This window comes from Syzygium oleosum, unplaced genomic scaffold (assembly GCF_021117445.2).
Source record: "Syzygium oleosum isolate NSW1041296 unplaced genomic scaffold, Sole_v2.1 Sole_v2.31, whole genome shotgun sequence".
NCBI lineage: Eukaryota > Viridiplantae > Streptophyta > Magnoliopsida > Myrtales > Myrtaceae > Syzygium > Syzygium oleosum.
Window position 1 is genome coordinate 632,654 of NW_026607515.1, and position 19,889 is coordinate 652,542.

The 19,889-nt window shown below is 42.6% G+C and overlaps 3 protein-coding genes across 3 annotated transcripts; all 3 read right to left on the minus strand.

The window, feature by feature from the left end:
- Window positions 1-2,678: 2,678 nt before the first annotated feature.
- Window positions 2,679-3,705, minus strand: LOC115686052 (photosystem I reaction center subunit III, chloroplastic). The gene is made up of 2 exons (XM_030611233.2): window positions 2,935-3,705; window positions 2,679-2,827 (listed from the first exon to the last, which is right to left on the minus strand). Exon 1 carries the CDS (start codon window positions 3,637-3,639, stop codon window positions 2,956-2,958), a length of 684 nt encoding a protein of 227 aa, XP_030467093.1. The 5' UTR covers window positions 3,640-3,705; the 3' UTR covers window positions 2,679-2,827; window positions 2,935-2,955.
- Window positions 3,706-4,894: 1,189 nt separating this feature from the next.
- LOC115686051 (phytolongin Phyl2.2) lies at window positions 4,895-6,018 on the minus strand. The gene has a single exon (XM_030611232.2). The coding sequence runs from the start codon at window positions 5,895-5,897 to the stop codon at window positions 5,106-5,108; it is 792 nt and encodes a 263-aa protein (XP_030467092.1). The 5' UTR covers window positions 5,898-6,018; the 3' UTR covers window positions 4,895-5,105.
- A 2,618-nt stretch (window positions 6,019-8,636) lies between these two features.
- LOC115686050 (soluble starch synthase 1, chloroplastic/amyloplastic) lies at window positions 8,637-16,209 on the minus strand. Its single transcript, XM_030611231.2, is given in 16 exon segments — window positions 8,637-8,776; window positions 9,248-9,287; window positions 10,480-10,535; window positions 10,623-10,630; window positions 10,632-10,731; window positions 10,809-10,933; window positions 11,267-11,356; window positions 11,429-11,491; window positions 11,568-11,659; window positions 11,963-12,044; window positions 12,370-12,543; window positions 13,441-13,522; window positions 13,939-14,063; window positions 14,186-14,263; window positions 14,435-14,796; window positions 15,826-16,209. Coding segments are annotated over 15 exon segments (1,773 nt in total). The 5' UTR covers window positions 16,142-16,209; the 3' UTR covers window positions 8,637-8,776; window positions 9,248-9,267.
- Between the last annotated feature and the right edge of the window lie 3,680 nt (window positions 16,210-19,889).

Here is a 19,889-nt window from a genome sequence, read left to right on the forward strand (position 1 = left end):
TATTGATACCAATTCAGTCATAAACTTTTCAATTTGACTAATTTAGTTCAAAACCTTTTCGTATTTGTATTAGTTCAGCCCATCCAGCCAATTTAGGCCGAAAATCGCTGACGTTGACATTTTTAACAATTTAAAAAATATCCATTTTTTTCCTTTCTTTTATTTTTCCTTCTTTTTCTTCATTGGCCTGTGGCCGGTACTTGGCCATGGCCGGCAACCAGGCGAGGGTGGCCCTCGCCGCATCAGGGCCGCCCTCGCCCAAGCCGCGAGGGTTGAGCCCTTGCAAGATCCGGTGGGTCGCCCTCGCCCAAGCCCGAGGGTCCAGCCCTCGCTAGAGCCGGCAAGGGCGGCCCTCACCAAAGGCCGCGAGGGCGACCCTTGCCCGGCCATATACCAGCCACAGGCCAAAGAAAAAAAGGGAATCAAGAAAAAAGAAAGGAAAAAAAATAAAAAAGGGAATTTTTAAAATAAATTATTAAAAATGTCGACATTAGCGCCGGCCGACTCCACATCAGCGATTTTCGGCCTAAATTTGGCCGGATGGACTGAATTGGTATCAATGTGAAAAGGTTTAGGACTAAATTGATCTAATAAAAGATTTAGGATTAAATTTGTATCGATTCAAACAGGTTATGGACTTTTTTTATGCTTTTCCCTAGAGATGTATACAGAACATGGAATCAAGACAGAAACAGCAGATGATCTGACCCTTTGAGAGGTTATGCTTCTCTTTTCCTGCATTATCGGGCGAAACCTGCTCATAAACCGTACGGCGATGGTCCTGCTCTAACGTCACATGTTAATGTGGAGTCGAAATTCGCGACAATTAACCGACTAATCAGATCCAGACAAGTAACAAATGCCTTCCGAGGTGCTGCAGCTGCAACGAATGTCCAACTCCTGATGTACAAAGAGTCGCAGCGAATCAAAACTTAGTTTCATGACTAGTCTTCCCAGAAGTACAACAATCAGAAGCTAAGAAGTTGAAGTGATGAGCGTGACGGACCTTGAAGAAGGCCTAGAGATGCTCGATTTTTCATTTCAGGTTTCGAAATACTCCATAGAATTCACTTTAAGACACACAAAATTATCCATAAATGGCTACCGAATTAAGTAGTACAGTCCTTGTAGCTCGAGAAATTAGCGATTCTCTGGCCCAAGAATTCCGGGTTAGCTCATACAATTGAATGGGGAAGGGTTATCAGATGAGATGTGTCCGCTGGAAGACCTGTACGACGAACAATTAATCGTACCATCTCTCAACACTTTAATGGTCGAATTCTGGGTCAATGAAGCAAAATATAGACGTGTAACCGATCCCGACGACATCTATTCAAGGAGAACAAACGATCGTATCATCTCTTTTTAGCTATTTTCAGTTCAATCTAATGGCACAGTCCAGGTAATTTAGTTCCCTATCGATTGCAGATGTTTGGCAAACATACATCGAAATCGAGCTGTGCTACGAATTGGGTATGGATGAGTGCTTGGGAGTAGGGAGTTTTGGGTTGATAATTTAGCTCTTAAAGTCAATATTAACAGATCGTGTTTAGTCCACCGTTAAGTTTTGCAGTTCTGACAATGTGATCAAATACAATCTCACAGCTCATTCCAAGGGTTTTGCATGTCACAAATCACAGCAATCGATCCAAAGTGCAAAGGTAAAAAGTATCGATGAAATGGGTGACGGTATCCCTATTTTCAGACAATTACAGTATAAATGAAGAACTGAAGATCGCAAAGAGGAGAGTGTGATAATCGATGGAACTGCTCAGGAGCAGCAATTCTTTGTGGGTTCTTGCTTGCCTCCATCTTTCCTTGTTATTTGCTTGCATTTGGATTAAACTAATTAACATAATTACCTACTACATCGATTGTTTACCTATCGATTAATATTATTTTTTTTATGAATCATAGAAGATGTGATTAAAGTCAAGATAAGTATATTCGATATCATCGTTACATAGATACCATAAACAAAATTATGTATAATAATTGTATATTGATTATAATTAGCAACCTAACATTGATTGAGCGAGTAAGAAAAAAATAAAGTGGGTGTCCTGGGAATAGCAATTCCAACTAGTCGTAAGAGTTGTGCTAGCATCACCGTCCTCCGTACCATGATGGTGTGATGGTCAAAGGATAGCCACAATTTTTTTCTTTCACCAACACGAGCGTGGAAATTTCCAAGCGAAACTCAAATCTCTATCACTCTCATGGAAAATGTGTAGCTGAGCGTTGACCGCCCGTTTTCGGAGCTAACGGTACAGTTAGCCAAGCATTTTCCTTATCATAATAGCTATTAGGTCCACAGAATAGGTACTACGACAAGCAAACATCACAACCTTTGATAGAATTGGCAAGTACTAGTCATTAATTGCGATCAAACGTATGATTAGGGTCGGTTTATTAGAAGGAAAACTATTTACGAGAAATTATTTTTTGACTTTCCGGCATTTTGATGAATATATTTCGTGACAAAGTCCAGTCATTTCTCGCTATGCATCTATTGTTCGGAAGAAGCCATCCACGCCGTGTTATGTGAATGCATGAACTTCACCAAAATGCTACATACATCTATCAGAATAAGTCATATCTCCATCCACCCCTCAAAATTTACAAAAGAACCCTAAAAAAAAAGGAAAAGAGGAAGAAGCAGAAGAAGGTCAACCAAAGAAACAGAAGGGCAGAAGATATATGGACCAAGGTGCAATCCAATGACAAACATTAAACTAATGTTTCGATCTGCATTCATTCATACAAGACAGATACCGGGGGGATCCATGCTTTCCACTCCCACCAGCTTTGTATCCTCCAAAGTCGCCTGCGCTCAACGAGTCGCATACACAAGACAGACATCGATCAGCACTCAGCGCCAAACCTCAGTCAGTTGCGGAAGAATGGGCTAAAGTGATGCTTGGTACATTTTACCTTATATCGGGGGAGTTTAGATTAGACGTCCTTGGTCACGAGTTCGCCGTTGACGAACTCTCTGTAGGCGGCGACGGGCCAGCTGAAGCCACGGAAGACGAGGCGGGAGGCCAGGGGGACGTCGATGATGATCTCCTTCTCGGTGGGCTTCTTCTCGCCGCGGATGGCGATCAGGTAGCTCCGGCCGACCCACCCGATCCACCCGGCGATGTAGAGGAAGAGGATGCCCGGGGTGATGAACTCGCCCCAGTGCCTCCGGTCCCCGCTCACGATCAAGTGGGGGAGCCCGTCGGTGCCGCAGAGCAGCCCCTGCTTGCCGTAGTTGTCGAACCGCCGCTTCGTCTTCTCCATGGTGGCCTTGATGGCCAGGGCCGGGGCGCTGTCGGGGGCGTACAGCTTCAGCGACGACTCCAGCTTCCTGAGCTGCTGCTTCTCCCGCTTCGCGAACTGCTTCGACTCCTTGCACGGGGTCAGCCCCGCGATGTCGGCGGCAGCCGGCTGCGGCGCCGAGAGGAGGATGGACGAGAGGGCGAGCGCGGCGGAGAAGGCCTGGAGGGGGGAAGCAGCGGAGGCGGAGGCCTGGTCAGGGGAGGAGGAGGAGGAGGAGCATCTTATGAGGGTGGCGGTCGGCCTGATTGATCTGGAGGGGTTGAGCTTCGGGGTAGCGATGGGCTTGGAGAGATTGGTGGGGATGGTGAGAGACATGGCTGCTGCTCTGTTCAGACGAAGGTTTGTGATTGCTCGGATTCAGAGAGATGGTTTTTAGATTCGGGCAAGGAGTGATAAGTGGTTCAAAATGGGATAAGGTGGGAGTGAGCGTGGAGGCTGACGTGGAACGACTCCACTGGCTGTCTCAGGATCCATCTATCTCCTCTGATTTTTCTCTTCACTTTCTCCCTATCCTCTTCTTCATCTGAATACCAAGCAGGCCTACTTCTTCTTCCCTACAAACACGTCATCATCTTGAAGTTGTCGCTCCTAAGCTTTATGGTTCTCCGAATCATCTGTCAAGTGATGCCCTTCTTTAAACCTGAATCGTGACAGCAAAGGCATTGGATTGTATAAGTACCCGTCCAGCAATAGCTTCATTTCGATTCCCTTCAGTTTCTCTCTAGGTCGAATCAGATTTCGTAAGTCCCACCAGTCTTGGGCTAGTTTTGGGTGTTGGCCTGCTGAGACTTGTGCACTTGCTCTCTGTTTCTTTATCACTCTTGACATCAATTATAGTCTAGCTGTAAAGAACCATTGAACATGCACTTGCAAAGCCAATGCTCGCTCTACGCGAAAGACCTTGATTTAAACCCGGCATCTGCGAGAGAGCTCAAAACACCTACACCCTTTTAAGTGCCGAGTCTTCTGTAAGGTTCGCCCGATCTAACAAGGGAAAAAAAAGATGGCCAACCCTGGTGGACCGAGCAAATACAGCACAAACATGGCCACTCTTCCTTGGAGGAGGAGCAAAATCAAGAATCCACTCCAGTGCGTGGCCCCCGAAACCCAGAATAGAAGAAAAGGCAAAAAGGGCAACCATCCAGCTTACATAGTGCTGGAAAGTTTTAAGACTTTGCTTCTCTGTGCAAAACTGTGACAAACTATCAACAAAATTTCCTCCGGGCACCAGCAATGCACAAGACATCAATAAAGTCTAGCTGTAGAGAACATCTGAACATGCATCTAGTCATTGCATCCAAGATTTATACGTTACTCTAATAATTACCAATCAACTTCAGTCAAAACAAAAGGAAGGAAGAGAGCAAAACAGGTAATGCAGTTGGGTCAACGCAAGAACAATTCGATCTTAGATCATCAAAAGGACAAAAAAACTCAACTTGGAGAGACCCAGAAACAAATCATGACTGCAAGATTTCTATCTCGGGTATTCGAACCCATTTGGCAATGCACTGCTTCTCAAAAGGTTTTGTGATCAACTTTCAACTATACAACATCCAGATATGTATAATTTCTGAAGAACTCATCCGACATCAAAGAGTTTCATAGATAAAAGACAAGAGATTTACAATTGACAGCTGAAATGCGCACACTCCAAGAGACAACGGGCGCCACCCTCTTCCATCTCCCCTCATTTGGTATAGACAAATTCCTTCCGGAGTATATAATTAGCAATCGAAAATAAGCGCGACGACAAACAGGACAACCTTGGATCTTCAGTTTCAGCCTTCGATGCACTGAAATCCCCTGCAAACCCACAACCACACCCCGAACAGGACGACGCACACGAACAGATCGATCGACAGCACGACCCACACATGCTTCTTCCAGACTTGCTTGGCCCTCTGCCTCTCCCCCGCATGAACGCCGCCCTTCTGTATCGAGGCGGGGAAATCCCTGCACAGCCCGTTCGCCTCGTCGCAAACGTCCACCTTGTTCTCGAAATGAAGGTCCTTGGCGTCGCCGTTGGCCGCCGATTCGCTGTTCAACCTCTTCTTCTTCTTGAGCCCCTTCCCCGGGCTGCCCAGCAGCGGAGCCATGGAGGCTCCCCCTCCGTCGAGGCTGGCGTTCCTACTGCTCTCCGCGCTCGTGGTCATCGATCCGGGCGGCGGCGAATCGAACGCGTCGCCGCCGGCCGGCCGCAACAGCTCCCGGAGGATCCTATCGAACTGGGGCTGGAAGCAGTACGAGCCCAACTCGTCGGGGCGTCCCGCCGCCTCGCGCCCCACCGCGCCCTCGAAGGAGGAGCGGAGGCGACCCAGGAACCGGAGGACCTCGGGCCTCTCGAGGGAGGCGTCGGACACGGCGAAGTAGGCGAGGGGGCCGGCGATGAGGAAGGTGTAGGAGCGGCGGCGGGCGGTGTGGGAGAAGGCGGAGTGGTGGGGCGGAGCGCGGAGGAGGCATTGGCGGGCGAGGGGCCGGAGATCGGGGTCGGCGGCGAACTCGGCGAGGATCGGGGAGGCGCCCCGGGCGACGCAGACGTAGAAGATGAGGTTGGGGTCGGGAGGGATCATCGGCGGCGGGTTTCACCGAGGTTTCATCAAGATTCCGACGTCGGAGGAAGGAATTGCTGCCGGCGGCTTTTCCTTGTCCTAAGGGATGATGAGAGAGAATCTGTCCGTTTTCTCTCTCTCTCTCTCTAACTGTCCGAGGTATTTGCAGGGTTGGCAGAAGGAAGAAGAAAGAATGATGCGATCGGACAACGAAGGGAAGAAGCAAAGGGGAGAGACTCTCCTATAATCGTGATTTGCTCCTCTGTTGTAACTTCATGCTAATTTTGGCAATTTTCATTAGGGAAAAAGAAACCATTAGATTTCTTTTTTTTCATTCATTTGGACTGAATGCCCCTCTTCATATTTCGTGCAAATTTCGCGGACTAATTCCAAACAAAAAAAAAAAAAGCACCGACTTCAACTTGAGTGACGATTCTGAGCCGAACTTTCTTCTTGTCTCGTAAAGAATCGCCGGCTTTAAGTTGAATCCTAAATTTGGCCCTGTTGACTTGGAACGTTGATTGTTCAACGTGACTATTTCATCTTAGCAATAAATTTACGTCACTTGCTAACTAGAGTTAAAGCACTATTTATTGTCTTCTTTTTCGAAATGCATCTTGAAGAATAACGGTGAAATTGTTCATGGTCTCCCTCACTTCACCGGCAAGTCAAAAAGATCTCCGGATTAAATCTCTCCAACCAACCTTCACTGCTTTGTTGTAATCTGAAGCTGTGGACCACCGGCCGTCGAGTGACGTCGTGGACAAGATCCGCCAAGCTCACGACTAGAACCCTTTTTAACTCAGACATTGCAAAAAGGTATCAACAAGACTTTACAGCAAAAGAGTGTTTTTACTTCGTTTTAGTCTCCTCCTACTGAAAAGAAAAGAGCGCTCTCTCTCTCTTTCACAAACATTTTCAGCTCATAAAAGCCTCATTTCCTCGCGTTTCGCTCTTTGGAATCTTTTCAATCCTCCATAGCTTCATTTGTCAGGATCGCTCGCGAGCAAACACTTAAAGTTGTATTCCACCCTATCAATAAATTCACGTCACTTGCTAGCTGGATTTAAAACATTATTTGTCTTCTTTTCTGAGTTATAATTTAAAGAATAACGATGAGATTGTTCATATTCTCCTTCAATTCACCGGCAAGTAAAAAAATCTCCCGATTAAATCTCTTCAACCAGCTTTCACCGCTTTATCGTAATCTAAAGTTGTCGACCACTACCCGTTAAGTGACGTCATGAACAAGATCCACCAAACTTATGACCAGAACATTTTATTTTCTTAAACAAGCCTTAGCCCTCCCCCCGATACTTCGAAGTCTATGCCAAATGGACATTAATCAATTGATCTCATTTAATATATCGGGCTTTAGTGATGGACATTATTAAATAGATCTATTTGGTAAGTATAGTGAAAAAGATTTTAAAGCTGTATCCTGCCAAAGTTCTTGTAACAATCTACACCGACTAAACCAAATAATGGATCTTGTTGGAATCTCTTTCACCGTACTTTGGCAAGGCACAGCTTTAGAATCCGTTTCTCTATACTTTCCGACGGGAGGAAGAACGGCATTGGTGCCAAAACATGTGTACGGAGGCCACTTTGGTGCCAAAAGTTTCATTTGGATCACTTAAGTGCCAAAAGTTTACGCCGGCGATCACTTAAGTGCCAAATCGGAGAAAAAACGATCACTTAAGTGCCAACGGCGAGAAATTTCGATCAAATTTAATACGTGGCTTTTATATTTAAATTTTAATGACACGTGGCATTTCCATGTGTATAATTCAATTTTTTAAATATTTTTTTCTGATTTTTTTTCTTTCTTTTCTTTTTTCTTTTTTCTTTTTTCTTTTCTTTCTTTTCTTTTTTCTTTTTTCTTTTCTTTCTTTTCTTTTTTCATTTATGTCTTCTTCTTCTTCTACCATGGCCGGTGGTCGGTGGCCGGACGCCGGCCATCGGAAATAAGAAGAAAGAAAAGAAAAAAAAAGAAAAGAAAGGAAAAAACAATGCCACATCAGCCTCCGGCGAGCCACATCAGCTTGAGAAATTAATAAAAAAATGCCGCGTCGGATTTCCGGCAAAGTGGCACTTAAGTTATCGTTTTTCACAACTTTTAGCAGTTAAGTGATCCAATTGAAACTTTTGACACCAAAATGACCTCCGTACACAAGTTTTGGCACCAATGTTGTTCTTACCCCCTTTCCGACGATACCTATTTATTAAATGGAATACCATTTTATGGCTAAGCGTCAACGAGTTTATGTTGTGCGATCGCCATTTCCCAATATTGCAGCAGGAATCACGATTGTGTCAAAAATGGGCACAATTCGTCATTCTAGCGTCCCCAAAAGGATGACAAAATCACCAAGACACGCAATAAAACATCTAACGAGAACGTTGCTCCTTAATTACAAGGAAATTACAGTAAAAGTAGCTTACAAAATGACGTGGCAAGCTCTTTACCACATTTTTTTTTTCATTTAGATAACGACAGGGACAAGTAACTTACGGTGAATTTTAGTAAGATTCAGAACAGCTGTACTGACTAAACAACAAAGAATGGATCATCCGGAAGTGAGGCGAAAGACTCATGCCCAACAGGGAAGTGGGCAGGGAAAGTTGTCCCATTTTTTTGAGCTGCTTGCGCAAAGATCAGGTCCTTGACATGCTGAAAATTTGCAGCTCCCAAACTCTGTTTTTCTCCTGGTTTTCCATGTCCTCTGCATCATACCGCCTCACCCGACATAAGGCGGATCTGTGAAGGCCCACTTAAAGACATCCTCGTACTGCATTGCCGCCTTCTCCCACGTTAAGTCCTTTGCCATACCTCTCTTCATCAGTCGCCCCCAAGAAGTTTTGTGTTCTCTGTATGTCCTAATGGCAACTCTCAGGGCCTGCAGCAGATAGCCGCTTCACGGTTACCTCACAATCCATTACGCCCCTCAACACGAGGGACCGTAAGGAAAAGGACCGAAGAGTGTGGAACAAGGGAAAGATCAAAGCGGTCATGCTTACCTTACCAAAAAAAAAAAGCGGTCATGCTTATTTATCAAGTGAAATATGACTTGGTGATACAGCATCCTGTAAACTCGCATTTTCGCAATTAAAGCAAAATGCTCTCTAGACATATTATTACAGTTTCCATTGGAGATGACACTAAAAAATGGTCCAGTGCACCAATCAGCAGCCATGTTGAATTTAATCCTTGATATAAAATCATTTTGCCACACTTCTAAATCGTGATGTCTGGCGAAATAAAGATGCTAAAGCGGACTAAGTTTTCTTGCATTTAGATCAAGCTATATCATGCTATTTAGTAAGCCAAACGACAATTATCAATGGATAGGAAGTCTTGGCAAACTTACCGCCAACATGCTCTCTTTTGTTAGTGGAGAAAAGGTCCATCTGGCAATCCATCATAATCATATGTCATTAAAGAAGGAATAATTCTTATGATGATTAAAGAACAAAACTTCTATACTACCAAGCACTTCGTAAAAAAGAGAAAGGCGTGAACCCATAAAAGTTGAGCTGTGTTATTTTCGGGGATAAAGACACTAAAAGTGCTATAACTTTCGTACGGCGCTCACTCGAGTGCCATAACTTTTTTTTGGCTCACTTGAATGTCACATCGGAGTAAAATAGATCATTTGAGTGCCACTTCCGGCGAAAATAGATCACTTGAGTGCCATTTCCGACAAATGAGCTGATGTGGATTTTTTAATTAATTTTTTTTTCATCCAACGTGGATTTTTTTAATGTTATTTTATTGATTTTTTTTAATTTTTCTTTTTCTTTCTTATTTTTCTTTTTTTTTTCAAGGTTGGCGAGGGTCGCCGGTGACCCTCGCCAGCGGCCGCCTCGCCTGCGGCCGCGAAGGCTCTCGCCAAATCCGGCGAGGTCGCCTTGCCCGCGGCCGCGAACGCCCTTGGCGAGGCCATCGCGGCCTCACCGGCCGCGAGCGCTGCGGCGAAGGCTCTCGCCAGATCCGGCGAGGCGGCCACGCCCGCGGCCGCAAAAGCCCTTGGCGAGGCCATCGTGGCCTCGCCGGCGTAGGCGAGGTGGCGAAGGCCTCGCCCGCGGCGATGACGGCTTTCGCCAGATCTGGCAAGGCTGCCTCGCCTGCGGCCGGCTAGACGGCCTTCGCGGCCTCGCCCGCCGCCAGCGAGGCCGTGACAGCCTCACCCAGGGCCTTCATGGCCAAGGGCATGGTGGCCCTCGCCCAATCTGGGGGAGGCCTTCACAGCCAGCGAGGGTCGCCGGCATTGAAAAAAAAATTTGCAAAAATAAAAAAATTAATAATAAAAAAATTCAAAAATTCAAAAAAAATATTAAAATATTGTCTACGTCAAACTCCGGCAAAACCACATCAGATTTTCCGACTGCCAAATGGCATTTGACACTCAAGTGATCATTTTTTCAAATTTTTGACACTCAAGTGAGCCAAAAAAATTATGGCGCTCAAGTGAGCGCCGTAAAAAGTTAAGGGACTCCTAGTATCCTTATCCCGTTATTTTTGAGATGGTAATCTGATTATATGCAAAGCATCTCTTGTGAAGTAACTGTCATTAGGAAGAGAGTTGCAATAACCACATACCCAGTACCCTCGCAGCTACCTTCATTAGCATATGGGCTAAAGCTCTGTACTGTGTCCTGAGGATAAGAAAACAGGAACGGCTGAGTAATACGGAATCACATAATGAAGAGTTGCTTTGGAGTTCCGCATAAGCCTGAACTCACTCTAAGTCCTCCGGTGGCATGTACCACTGGTACAGTTCCATATCTCATGGCATACAGCTGATTTAGCCCACATGGTTCAAATCTTGATGGCATCAGTAAAATGTCACAGCTGTTCATTCATTGACTAAAATGAGTTGCCGCTCCTGATAGAGAGGATACTGAACTGCAAAACTCAAATTAAATTACCCTGCCGTTATCTCATGAGAAATTGGAACATTGAATCCCACCCAGCCCCGGAACTTCTCTTTGTAGGTTGACTCTGCTGCTCTCATCGATTCTTCAAAACGTGGATCTCCAGACCCAAGCATAACCTTCATAGATTAGACAACTGCTAAATTGGGTTGGATAAAAAATGCAATGAAACAACCGGTATAGTATAGGTGCTGCATAAGAAGATTTAAACAATTTGAAGCGATAACTAGGGATTCAGTTTAGATCCTTGGGGAGCCGAGGAAATAGAGTTATGCACACAACCATGTACCTGAAGCACTGTCAAGAAAGATAAGAACAACTGAAAGAAAAGATTGCTACTACAAGTAAAGAACAAAAAAAGGAGAATTAAGGGGATGATCCGTGTATCATAGAAAGCCAGACAAAAGCAGAAACTTTCAAGGGGAATTCCAGGAAGAAGCGAACTCACTTACGAATTGGATATCATCTTCCATAAGCTCTGGAATTGCCGAAAAAATTAGGTCAATCCCTTTCTGGTAGTCCAGTCTACCAATAAACCCAATCTACAAAGTTTAATGTGCAATTAGAACTGATATATTGCCACCAGAACCACATAGTAAGCAACTTCATATTACCATTGGGCAGTCTGGCAAAATAGGAAGACCAAGTTCTTTCTGCAAAGCTATCTTGCATTGCACCTGGAGTTCATGAAATAGCTGGTTAACATAACAGTGTAACAGAATACCCAAGTCACAAATTGAGAGGCTATATCACCTTTCCAGAAAGATCACTGACAGAGTAATGGGAAGCAATATGCTCATCCGTAGAAGGGTCCCACTCAGTAATATCAATGCCATTGGTAATACCTGTCAAAATTAGTATCAAAATCTCAAGAAATATTTCAATGCAAGGATGCTAAGAAAAGCAACAGAGAAGGGAACTAAAATATTTTAGTAACAGGCTAATTTATCAAATATGCACAGAATAACATTTAAAATGCTAGCTAAAATCATTGATGGTTCAGGATCAATTTCTAAGTAACTACTAAACTGGAAGTGAACATCTTAAAATTAAGTGAATCACACCACAGTGCAGTTCCTACATCTAGTAACTAAAAGACAGTTTACTCATTAAGAATAATATATAACTTTGAATACAAGCTTACGCACCACTTAGAACAAATTTTCGACTGCTTAACAATTCATTGAGACCATATCCGCCTTCAGTGGTTGTTATCTCCCAGGAATAACCCTGCAATTGCAAGGAAGAAAAATGAACTGCGTGATGATGAAAGACATAAAAGGCAAATGAATTGCGCTTAAGATGCTATAAAATAGAACAGAGATGTGTTAGCGGGAATAAAGATGCCATGGTGGTCAGGACTTGGAAATGTGAACATGATATATCATTATCTCTTTTCAAGTGACACTGTTTCACCAGAGCGTCATAAGATAATTTTTGCTGCTCTATGACCGGCTTCAAAAACTCAAAATATAACAAAAAAAAACTCTGAGCTAGATAGAGGCATGTCAAAGGAGACAGTCTCGGGTACAGATACGGATATGACAATTATAACCTTGCTAACTGTAAGTATACGATCGGCTGTCACAATCGCACCCTTTAAGACATTGACAGCTTCCCCAGTATCAAGAGCATGTGTTCTTGCCCATGTAGGAAACACCCATTCAAGTGCTTTGTACCATTGAGGAGGGAGTCCCAGATTGTTATACGTCGCTGCAGCTTCCACACCCTATATATTGAAGATAGTTTAGTTCGTTAGTTCAGCTAGTATTAACTTTATCGCTTATAAATTGCATCATGCATATGAGAAACAAACAAATGCGTCGGAATTAAAAGATCCCATAGTATTTGTTAACGACGAATGTCTTAATTACCACTGTATTATGTACATAACCCTTTGTGTTGCCCTCAAAGTGTGTGCATCCAGAATGATATGCTCTATTCCTAGTGGTCAAGTTTGATCTATCTCTCCTCCATAAAACAGACACAATACCATAGATAGCCTTGGTCAAGTGTGCGCAAATACCATTATGTACTCTCCTGCCTGGTAGTCAAGCACTCCAGAGCTAGCAGGGGTGCTATAAAAACAATGAAAATATAAATAAGAAAAAAACCTCTTCCACATTCTTAGTTCTCTCTTGGGACACTTGCAAACTTCCAAGATTGCTCGAATAAGACAAACATAGCTTCAAAACTTTAATAGCATGTTTGGTGTTGAATTTAATCATCCGATGCAAATAAATTTATCAGAGAGTGGTTTATAAACCTTCACAGAGCTGGAACAACGAAATCCCACCATCAACTTCTTGGGCTACACCCAGAAAAATTTTAGAAGAAAAAGATCCCCAAAAACATTGCCCTATATCCCTTAAAAGGTTATCGTTTTATTGTTATTTCTCCATAAAGGTCATGTCATCCTGCGAGATCATGCATAAGGGACCATGTTTCATAAGTGTACCTTATTTTTGAAATATAATCAGAAAAACTTTGACTGTTCGTGTAAAGTTGGTCAGTGGTGAGAGTTTATAAACAACCCTTAGTTTCTTCACCTAGAGATGAGCTACATTTCTTCATGGTTTTCTCAAATAAGATATACCATTTGAAAAAAACATCACAAAGCATTTACCTGATGTGCAAGGTTATGGATTACGAGAACACTACGAGCATCATTATAAACTCCAAATGGACGGTATTTGGCTGCCAAGAGTCTGTACCAAAAGACAGTCTATCATGCGTAACAACACAAATAAATATTTTATTGTGTCGGCACACAGTCAAACAAAGCTCCTCAAGCAAGTGAGCAATGGTATCCTTTACTTTCCGCATGCAAATTATGCATATCAACCATAGACTGAAGAAACATATATAGTCCAAAGTCATTATCCATTATCATGCAACTTCTCAATTCATTTTTGGTCTAAGCCAAATCATACACTATTGCCATCTCATCATCTTATAAGAATTATGATCCTGCTTTTAGGAACTGCAATAAAAGAAACTGCATCTGATAATAAGATCACAAGCAAAGACAGGACTGATAAAGTAGAAAAAGAAGCAACATCAAGGCATCATAATCTAAGGTGATCATCTGTCCGGTTCCTGAAAAGAAAAGGGGATGACTTACACTGGCACAAGGCTGGCATGCCAGTCGTTGACTAGAAACAGACAGTTTTCCCCATATGTGAAACCTCCCAGGGGAAGAACTAATGGGGCTTCACATGCTGCATGGCAAAGTAAAGTGAACCGAAACTGTAAAACCAGCGGGAGAAGAATTTGTCATTGCCATATTTTAAGGAAGCAAGTTAAACGCTGATCTTAATATAAACTCTCAAAAAGCAGCAATAAGCAAGAGGAATTTCAAATGCTATAACCTGATTATCGCCAAAAGCACCATAACTATCTCCATATGGATTTCCAGGACGGTGGTACGATGGGTGATCCACGAATACCTGAGAAGTTGCATGACAACTCAACACCGAAACAAAGGTTCCAACTGAATACTAACTGTATTAAAACTTTACAGAACGTGCTAACTTGGCTTCTGAAAAGAATAGTTTCAAGTTATCTACAAGTCGTGGATCCTGGAATTACATCATGAATAGCATTAAGACAATTCGTACCCAGTCAACACCTTTTCTGTACTCGTGGAAGAAGGAAACCTCTTGAACTCCACCGAAACAATAGATTTTAATGCTGCTATCCAAATCGAGAGCACTGGCATATGTTTCATCTGCAGCAGTTCCATTTAGGTACCTGGGAGTGACAACCATAACACGGTGTCCCCGAGCAGCTAGGGCTATTGGTAATGAACCACATACATCTCCCAAGCCCCCTGTCTTAGAATAGGGAGACGCTTCAGCAGTCACAAAAACGATGTTGTAAGATACTTTGGTTTTGGCTTCCTCTTCGCCTTCTGTTTCCTCAGTCTCTTCTATTTCACCAGTGCTTTTTTCTTCCTCAGCACTAGCAACTTCCACATAATCTACATAACACATCGAATATGAGAATGATAACCACCATTTCACCACATTCAAGAAAATACAAACAACTCAAGAATATGCAATGCAAAAATTTGGCGAAGTTCTCATCTGGAAGCAACCATATTGGGATATCACAGAGAAGGTTGGCGTCATGCCTATACAACTCCTTTTCTCATAATTGATCGCAGAACTCATTCAACAGATCAAGATACTCTGAAACATGTAACATTACATTGTTAAGTCCATAGGTGGAGCCAGGTGTGCTGCCGTGTAACAATGTGAAAACCATAGCTGCTACTCAAGTAGTGGATTTATGAATTCATTTTCTACATATCTAGTTGATAGAAGGGTACAGGACAAGCTGTAGGCAGTGACAAACAGAGCATATACAATGGTTTGTGCTCACCCTTGAAACTCTGTTCTTTTTTTTTAAAGTTTTTTTCAGCCTACAAAAGCTAGTACTGGAGTACTATCACTCATCGACAAAACTGTGAAAGAATAAGCAACTAAGAGGGGCAAGAAAGATCAGAATGCCAAGCATCCGCAAAATCATCACCGTCCCAAATTCAATAGGTCCCAGCAAATAAGCCAAAGGGCATCGCAACGTAAATTGGGGAAGCAAGTTCCGACTTGTCTATCCCAATGCCCAGCGTCAATGAAAAAAAAGAACATGTCTCCGATCTCAGGCCAGTCTGTTTTCTCTTTATAACTAACATTGTGGGGAGGTGACAATCAATGCTACCACCGCCAAGTGGAACATTATGTATGTAGATGAATAGCTTCACTGAGTAGAACAACCTCGGTGAACCGAGTAAGCACCTTCGGAGAAGAGAAGAAGGACGAGGGGTGATGCAATGATACCCACCCACCACATCATTTTAGCAAGTAAACCAGTCAACACGATTCACCATTAACAGACCACGTATCGGAATCCTCCTAGTTATCCCACCGGGAAAAAAAAACATCCACCGAGAGAGCAAGCAAAAAGATCCTCCTAAATCGAGACACCCAAATGCCCCCGCGCGCTTTACCAGGCCGTGACTGGGGAACGAGGTTGAACCCAACGACAGAGCCAGAGGCGTCCCTCTCCGTACCCAACACCAGCCCACCCTCGGATTCCCGCTCCTCATCTTCCACCGCGAACTCGTCCTTCGACGGCGAGCCACCGAAACCGCCGCCGCCGCGCCCGCCGCTCGCCGATCTCCTCAGCACGGTCGAGCCGGCTCCGGCGCCCTTCCTCCGGAGCGGAACGAACCGCGCCTGACCGGCCGCACCGGCGCCGCCAGCGCCGGCCCGCACGGGCGTCGTTCGACACGGGATTCCCCGAGCGAAGCGCAGGGTCTCCATGGGGAGAAGGTCTTCAGCCGGAGAGCGAAGAGCTAGAAGCAGAGCAGCAGCAGGAGGCAGCTCCAGAGAGAGAGATTGCTTGGGGAATGCGTAACAGAAAAGAGATATAAGAGGCACAGATTCATTGATTGCGGAGTGAGATTAGCCCAGCGTTGGATCCCAATCCTCCCCACATGAAGAGCGCGCGAAGTGCGTGACCGCCCGCCACGCTTTCGGACACCGCCGCAGCCGACGTGGCGCGTGATCTCCGGCCACGTGTCGAGCAGCCCAAATCTTTCGGGCGAAACTGCTCTGCAACAAAGGAGAGAAACTCCGGGAAGGTTTCGTGATTGCGTCACTCCCGCTGAGATCTCGCCACCTCAAATCGTCCTTTATTGTTCAGACCCAAAAAAAGGAAAATCTTTCTTTTATTGTGAACAAATGAAATAATAAAAAAATAGGTGCCTAGCATTAGGAATATCCTAATTAAAGTTCAGATATCGAATCGAACACGTATCAAAAAGTTCATAATAATATTGAATAAATTAAAAGTTCGGGGACCACATTGCACATTGGATTAAAGTTCATGAATTATGTTGAACAAATTAAAAGTTCAGGGACCAAATTGCGCATTATGCCAAAGTTCAGAAACTGTTCGTGCCATTTTCCCAACTAAGATTAATTAATTAAATTAGGAAAATTCGAGATTAACAAACATGTTATCATACCCAACTACCTTAGCAATTTAGCATATCCAAAGCAGCAATTTTCTCCATGAGAGATAATAAATGCCTATAATACAAATTAGTCGCTAAAAGTGCGTTTGATAACCATTCTGTTTCCGAAAATAATTTCTACACTGAAATGATTTTTTTTATTCTATTCTCGGAAATAATTTCTGAGCATTTAAAAACATTTGATAACTGTCCAAAATTTCTATTTTTGGAATAGAAAAAAACCAAAAATACATTTGGTAATTGCACAAATTTTCTTTTTATTAATAATATTTTAAAATTTTTAATATTTCTTTCTTTTTTCTTTTTTTTTCTTCTTCTCCTTCCTTGGCACATGGTCGAGTAGTCGGTCGGCGAGGGTGTTGTGGCCCTTGTGGCCTAGGCAAGGGCCGGACCCTCGTCGTTGCCTTCGCCCAAGCCACGAGCAGCGAGGGCGGCCCTCGCCGGCCTCTTCCAGCCCTCGCTAGGTCTAGGGAGGGTCTGGCAAGGGTGACCCTCGTCCAAGCCGCGAGGGTCCAACCGTAGCCTATGGCCGGTCGCCGGCCATAGGCCAAGAAAGAAAAAAAAGAAAAAAATGTTTCTCTTCCATTTTTTATTCTTGATCCCGGAATTAAGGATGAACTTTTCTTAATTCTTGATTTTGTTCCAAAACTAGAAAAAAATATTTGTCAAACGGATTTCTGTTCTTTTTTTATTCGCAGGAACAAAATAATAGAATCGGGTATTGTTTGGCCAGTTACCAAATATGCCCTAATTAGCACGATCACCAGAAAGACGATGCGACCTTTTTTTAATGAATAGATTATCACACCTGATTGCATCTCACGTCTATTGTTGAGAAATTATCATGCTTTTTGTATGAAGAGGTATTATGTACCTAGCCGTTATCAATGAAAACTACTATTGACTGTTAAGTTTCATCGTAAAAAGGAAATATAGACTTAACAAAAAAATGGTAGCTTCTTTGTATAAATAATAACTTCGTTTACATAATAAATTTATTTACATCATTATCGTAGGTGTCATTTCCAATGGCGAACCGGAAAATTTTTCAAATTGAAAATGTAAGTAATTCGAGTCTAATAAAAAGAGTTGATATTAATTTTTCTTTAGGCATTATGTACGGGTAGGCCTTGATAGCACATTGAGCCCAACCTTTGGCCACTCCCCGTGATTGCATCTGCTTCTCGACGCAATTTCCAAATTTTCACTTGGAAAGAAAAGCAGCTTTAACTGTAATCTAGTCAGTAATCTATTTATATAGCTAATACCTTTTTTTTCTAAAGGAAAGTAAAGGTCTACACGTATCTTATCCATGTTATTAATAATAAGTCCCGATATAGAAAAAAATAATTCCGTGTGTAGAGTTACTTAGTGAATTTAATAAGTGATCAATAGATTTACTATAATGATTTTGCAAAGTAACCTGGGACACAACAAAAGCCAGTAGCTTAATGCTTCACTCGTTCAATAGCTCGGTCCACGTGAAGCGGTCGGTCTTCCTATACAAAAAGAACCGCCAATGTCAGTGATTTGACTTTGACATCCGTATGTGGTTAAATGAATTTGATTTGACGCCCAGAAATTAATTATCAACATGCTTTGTACTTTAATATGTCACGAAAGTTTGATGACCATTTTCAAATGAGTGGTCCTGAGATCTTGCATCCGACGTGTAGGACTCCCCCTAGAGACAATATTTGCATGGATCATGATTAATGCATCGCATTTGGAAAGGGGAAAAGCCAAAAAAAAAAAAAAAAAATCAAATTATACTAACTGTAATATATTTACTCTGAATTATTTTGTGACATCATAAACCCTCAAATTTATACTTGTGCGACGCATTTACTCGAATGCTAGGATAAATCTTATATGGCTGCCTATATGGATGGTGGAAAACAAACGGTGCTGACTAGATGCTTTGGAGCAAAAATATGTCTATTTATTGTATGTTTTTTTCTAATTTTCTTTTTCCTTTTTTTAATAGCTCTCTCCTTCGTTTTCTTCCTTGATTTGGCTAAGTGAGGAAGGTGGCGATAATGACGGCAAGGGTAACGGCGGCGGTGAGACAAAGGAGGAAGTGAAAAAAGAAAAAAGGAAAAAAATTTTGACGAAAGTAAATGTGTAACATGGGTCTAAGTTTGAGGTTTTTTATGGCATTACATAAATATATCACATATAAGTTTATGATTTTTTGTATCACACTAAAGTTTATGTAACGTAGGTAAAAATTTATGGTTAATAATCATACAAGTAAATGTGTCCGGTGGGCATAATTTGGATTTTTGGTACCTTTTATCCTATAGAATAAGTGCATTTAATGCAATGACTATTAACGAGATAATTCTTTATTTTCTACATAAAAAATTTCAGCAAAAGAAATCCTAAAAACATTTAACCTTATTTTTTCACGAAATTAGTCATGACTTTCTTTTTGATCAAAATAGTCATGACTTTGACTCTTTATAAATGCACTATGTGGTCCCCACTCAAGTCATTGCCTAAAAAGACTAACGAAAAAGCCATCACCAACGTGTAAAATTAAACGGAAAGCATAAAAGCGAATTAATATAATAACACGTTCAAAAGCGAATATCTATTGAATATATGATTATATCTTTCAATTTATATTGCAATAAAAATGATAAAATCGAATATCGCAACTAAAAAGCATTTGATCTAGTTATGTTAGCTGCGAATTTGCAGCCGTAAATATTAAAAAATTTCAAATAAAGACTTGAAGTACCATCATTTTCACAAATAAGAGCCTGGAGTGAACGTTATCTTAAATAAGGGACTGAAGTCGCCAAATCGTCTCAAATAAGGACCATTGGCTGGCCGGTGACTATTTTGTCATCAAAAAAGGTGAATTTTAGTAAAAAAAATTATAAGTATATTTTTTTGATTTTTTTACTTTCTTTTCTTTTTGTTTTTTTTTTTCCTTTTTTCTTCTTCCCTCCCCAGCTGTCATCGCGCTTGGTTGGTGCCGCCGCCCTTAGGCAAGGGTCGCCCTTGTCGGCTTCGGGCGAGGG